The 6,000-nt window shown below is 36.8% G+C and overlaps 1 protein-coding gene across 1 annotated transcript in view; it reads right to left on the bottom strand.

The window, feature by feature from the left end:
* Positions 1–3,370: 3,370 nt before the first annotated feature.
* The window catches only part of GK5 (glycerol kinase 5), a 36,442-nt gene continuing 33,812 nt past the window's right edge, over positions 3,371–6,000 (bottom strand). The window contains exon 16 of the mRNA XM_063306650.1: positions 3,371–4,553. Coding sequence (XP_063162720.1) covers positions 4,411–4,553 — 143 coding nt within the window. The 3' untranslated portion in view covers positions 3,371–4,410. The remainder of the gene's footprint in view (positions 4,554–6,000) is intronic.

The following is a 6,000-nucleotide window of genomic DNA, read 5'->3' as shown; positions in this document are numbered from 1 at the left end:
TAAGTCATCTGGAATCAAGGCTCAACTTAAAGGAGACATTACCTTTTATTGGAATTAAAGTCACAAGTTTAATGCTGCAATTCTATAACCCCTTACTTGGGAATAAAATCCACTGCATTCAATGGCAATTATTTCAGAGAGGATATTATTCTTGAGCTATACCTAAGCCAGAAGAAAACGTAACAGTACCTTACTGATGAAACTAGAGGCCATGGGGAGATTTACACCAGCTCAAAGCAATTAAGTAGAACAGATTTTCTCTGTTAGACCTAATTCCTTTCTGAGTTGCCATTTTCACAGCACAGGAGAACACTTGCAAGGGCATGATTCTCCCAGAACAAACTATTAAAAAAGCAAAACAATTCCTCTTAAATGCCATATTTAATGTATTGAGAATCAGTCTGTTATAGTTTCAAAATATTTCAAGCTTGGAATTTATATTTTCAACTGAGAATGCAGTATATATATATCTGAAGTAAGAGATCATAATATAAATTAGAGCATTGATTTAGCACTTTGTAACAGCTACTTTCAATTTACAAAACGTACATCATACAAATATAAGAACAAAATACAGTTCTTAGGTCTATAGTGTTACTGTACAGATTGCTTGAACACAGAGTAGTGGTTAAAATTAATCAGTATCTTAATTCAGAACAGTAACCTTTATTACAGAATTTAAAATATATTAAATATTCCTAAAAATTAGAAATATTTCATTCAGTTAAGTAGCACGTGGTATACATTCTACCAGAGAACTGGCCTATGATATCTGGAGGGTGGGAGGGACTTAAACTTTCCCAGCTCAGATATTGCTCAGTCCTCTTTACTTATAATTCACATAGAGCAATCTAGCTACTATAGTCTTTATAATGTTTAAATGCATATACAATCAATACAAAAAATGAATGTAGATGAAATATACAGGTAGTCCTTGCTTAACCACCACAGTTGAGACCGGAATTTCAGTTGCTAAACGAAGTGGTTGTTAAGCAAATCTGACTAGAGTTTACAACCTTTTGTGGTGGTCATTAAGCAAACCATGTGGTCATTAAGTGAATCAGGCAGTTCCCCATTGATTTTGCTTGCCAGAAGCCAGCTGGGAAGGTTGAAAATGGCGATCACATGACCATGGGATGCTGCAAGGGTCATAAAGGCGAACTGGTTGCCAACCACCCAAATTGTGATCATGTTACCATGGGGATGCTGCAATGATCTTAAGTGTGAGCACCAGTTGTAAGTCGTTCTTTCCAGCACCATTGTAAGTCTGAACCATCACTAAACAAATGGACATTAAGTGAGGACTACCTGCAATTACTATCCTAATTATGTTCTGGCTCAAGAAACAGAGAAAGTATTATAATGCAGATTTTCACAGAAAGCTTCCAGTTGGTTCCATTCCTTCTTCTGGGACTTGGACCATTTCTATTATCATAGAAAGAACCATAAACAAGAGTCTTGCAATAAAATTTCTGCCTAGAAAAAAATCAGTACATTCCTGTGATTTTCATACTTACTTGCAGTTGCATATTATTACTAGTTGAAATACAAGTTTGTGTACAACTTTTCTGAGACTTGTCTACAAATGAGTAACACACCTAACCTCATTTTCTCCTTTATGTTATCTTTCTGTTAAGTTCTACTGTATCTCTGAGGAATATATTAAGCCATCACAGAATGGGTTGTAGATGCAGAGGATATAGCTCTCTCTCAAACCAAAGATACCGCATAGCCAGTATCCATGGCTTAGAGCAGGGTTTCTCAACCAGGGTTCCACGAGAGGTCATTAGGGGTTCCCTAGGAGATCATGATTTATTCAAAAAATTGTTCCAAATTCAGGCAACTTCACATTAAAGAGGTAAGTTTCATTCTTAATTTTTAGTTTAAGAGCACTGTTAATGCATACTGTATATATAGGCCTACACACGAAACAAATATAGTAATTTTGTAACTTCTGGCCTATATTTGAGCCTGAATATGCTGAACAACAACAACAACAACAAAATGCAGGGGTTCCCTGAGGTCTGAAAAATATTTCAAGGGTTCTTCCAGGGTCAAAAAGTTCAGAAAGGCTGGCTTAGAGAGATCTTAGGCAAAGATTAATTCCACTTCACTACAAGGTATTTTTATTGCCCTATATTTTTTTAATGCCAAGGTACACTTTACAAGTTTATTCCCTAGTATTTCTAAAACTGGGAATCTCCTGAGCGTCTACCAGGGAGTACTGAGCTGAATTGATTAAAGATCTGAATTAGCATAAGGTGGTTTCTTAGGTAAGTATACAACATAGCACCAGACAATCTCAGCCAGCAGATATTTATGATGCTTCAAAAATTATTTTATATAGAACTTAGGTAGCAATAATTAAAATAAAAATTCAATAAAATTGAATTTAGTAAAGGTAAAGGTTTCCCTTGACATTAAGTCCAGTTGTGTCTGACTCTGGGGGGGGGGGGGTGCTCATCTCTGTTTCAAAGCCGAAGAGCCGGCGTTTGTCCGTAGACACTTCCGTGGTCATGTGGCTGGCATGACTACATGGAATGCCGTTACCTGCCCGCCGAAGCGGTACCTATTAATCTACTCACATTTGCATGTTTTCGAACTGCCAGGTTGGCAGGAGCTGGGACTAGCAACGGGAGCTCACCCCATCATGCAGATTCTAACTGACCTTCCAATCGGCAAGCTCAGCATCTCAGCGGTTTAACCCACAGCACCACCGCGTCCCTATAAAATTGAATTTGCCGTGAAAAAATTTAAAAAAACACTTATGCAAAGTAATTCTTTTTATTTTTTGGAAATTATGCACCACTTAAAATTGAATTTACCAGTGACAAAATTTAAGTGCTGCATAATTTCCAAGAAATAAAAAGAGTTACTTTGCGTGTTACTGGGTTCCATACAACTGCAGAAGTAATGTAACCAAAGATGTGTATTCATATACTTTTCTTAAAATCACTTAAACTGATAAAAATACAAACTGGGTATACTACATTATTCTCAGCTAGGACTTTCTAAATCTGGGTTGGCTGGAGAAGTGATAGTGTCCTTTTTCACATGTAACGCCAATGTACTAGTGCAAAACTAAGATCACCAAACATACCAATATTATGGTTCATAACAATGTGTGACCCCAACCACAATAATCTGGAAACTGCCACAGAAAGCATTAGGCTGGTATGCACTACTTCACAAATATTCTACTTTCAGTATTTTACATACTGTATAGACAGTGACTGCAACCGGTTTTCAAGTTCTGAAGTATCAGGTACTGAAATGCATAGTGAAGAAAAGTTAATAATGGGTCAGTAAAAAAGACCCACTTTGTACTTATTTATTTATCAAATTTGTCACTGCCCATCTCCTCCCACCAAAGGGATTCTGGGCAGTTTACTTATGTAATAAGTAGAAAACAATCCCAATTTGCTCTCAGTCTGGAAACATCAACTATTCAGTATTTGGATAAACACATGAAAGAAGTCTTCTTTCATTTCTGTTTAAATTAAAAGCTAGATTCTAAAAATTCTGTGTATATAGAGATACCTAGATTTTCCGTATCTCTTAGATCAGAATCTGAGGACTTACAAAAGTTACTGGACAACACTGACTATGTTGGCCATTCTGCAAGTCATAAATTCTGACTATCATGCCAGATCGTATAGACAGCTGATCAATTTCCAGTTAAGTAAATTTAAGATTTCACCAAAATACACTTTTAAAGCCACGATGAAAAATTAAGGCCATCATTGCAAGGGTGAGGTCAGTCCACATGCTGACTTATTGGTCCTTGTGTTCCTGTGAATGAAGGAACTTCATTGGACAAGCAGATGCTTTCTAGATGATGTTTCAGTTTCATCTTATTGGTTATAACAAAGAAGAAATCTTAAAACTAGCAAGCTAAAAGCCTTTTACTACTTTTCACTCTAGACAGTCTCCTTAGAACCAGTCTAAATGTATGGATGCGTCTGTGTCTCACTAATTTGGGGATAGAGTGGAGGAAGATAATATCAATAGACATATTTCTACCAAAAGGAGATGATTTACAGTAGGAAAACAGTATATTAGTATCTGTGTATGCTCGTATCTCTGTGGTAATTATTTTCACGATACAGTTTTGATCTAGATTTTCTATATGAAATCTCCTGAGGTGGTATCTGAACATTCCCACAGAGATCTCATGCATAAAATCAAGTTTGTCCATTATAAATAATTTTTGCTTAGAACAATACATTCTATGGCATTTGGTCTCTTGACTATTACATGGTGTTCACTACTATTCCAGTAGACATTTTGTACTGTGAGTGTCAGAAAACAGTAACTGCTTAGTACAGTTAACTTGAAAGCAAAAAAAGTCTTGAGTTATATCGTCCAACATATAGATTATACTAATTCCGGGTCTCACTACTGAGATGCCTAGCTATACCAAGAGAGGGAACGGTGGACAGCTTTTATCCAATTACTCATGGCAGGTTCATACTCCGTTGGCTCCTTTTGTGGCTTAAAAACCATGTCAGTTTGCCTCAACTTTTTCAGTTGTTCTTTGTCAGTCCAAAATCCTAAAAACAAAATACAAAATAGTTACTCTCAAGTTGACCATAATGCCTGTATTAGGACCTGTGTAGAGAAATATATAACTCCAGTTTGAAGAATGTAAACAACACATCATAATACTTAAATATTTGAAACATTTTTTGTATTACAGAACTAACTTGAAGAGTAAGTATATTAAATAACAAAGAAATCTATAGATCATTCTGCAGAATTAACTACTCTGTGGTTGCCTTCTCTGTAGCTGCCCCTACCCTGTGGACACGCTTCCCCCTGAAATCTGTCAGGTCCCCATTCTCCTTGCCTTCTGGAAGGCTTGAAGAGCTGACTCTTCCCACAAGTGTTGAAGTAGGATGAGGCTGGCGCACAAGATGGTGCATGGATGTATAGGAAAGATGCCATGATTTTTTTTAGCAGTTTTTATAGAAAGTTAATTAATTTTTATTTTACGGTTTGGAGATTCCTGTTGATTTACTGTTCTGTGAGCTGCCCAATATTGCTGTTACAATATTGGCAGCTATGTAAGTATTTTTAAAAAGATAGATAGATGGATAGATGGATAGATGGATGGATGGATGGATGGATAGACAGATAGATAGATAATATAGTCAACATTAAGAGAGATGAACTAAGCTAGAATAGTAACTAGTACAATTAAGTCCAAATGATTGCAAAATAATTTTTGAAAAACAAGAGTTACTACATAGGTATCCTTGGTTGCTTCAGACAGAGTTGTGGGAAAAAGTAAGTACACCCTCTTTGAATTCTAGGGTTTTACGTATCAGGACATAGTAAAAATCATCTGGTCCTTAGCAGGCCTTAAAATTAGGTAAAGACAACCTCAGATAAACAACAACACATGACATATTATATTTTCCCCACAACTGTATCTGATCATCTGAGGTACTGTAACTAGATTAGGGTTTGTGAATCATACAGTGCAATTGCTATGCATATATTTAATGGGACTGGCAGGTATTTGTCAACCTATGAGAATGGTACAGCCTTTGTACATAAAGTCAATAAATGTAGATGGTAAGGAAGATGACCTTGACAGAAGTATACAAGAACTGTTACATAAGCAAAAAGGGCTGAAACATTTGTTAAGTCTTGGGAAATAAGACAATATTCAGAAGCAACTCAAGCAAGCTCCTCCCTGATTTATTGGGGTGTATGAAGCAGTGGAGGTAAAGCACAATCAGGCTTGCAAGGTACTATTACTTTTTTTTAATCCATTCAACCATGTCCAATTCTTGGTGACTGCCTGGAGAAGTCCCTGCAGTTTTCTTGGCAAGGTTTTTCAGAAGTGGTTTGCCATTGCCTCCTCCCTAGGGCTGAGTGTGTGTGACTGGTCCAAAGTCACCCAGCCAGCTTTCATGCCAAGGCAGGACTAGAACTCATGGTCTCCCAGTTTCTAGCCTGCTGCCTTAACCACTAGACCAAACTGGTTTCATT

This window comes from Candoia aspera, chromosome 6 (genome assembly GCF_035149785.1).
Source record: "Candoia aspera isolate rCanAsp1 chromosome 6, rCanAsp1.hap2, whole genome shotgun sequence".
NCBI classification, from domain to species: Eukaryota; Metazoa; Chordata; class Lepidosauria; order Squamata; family Boidae; genus Candoia; species Candoia aspera.
This window is presented reverse-complemented; position numbering and strand designations above follow the sequence as displayed.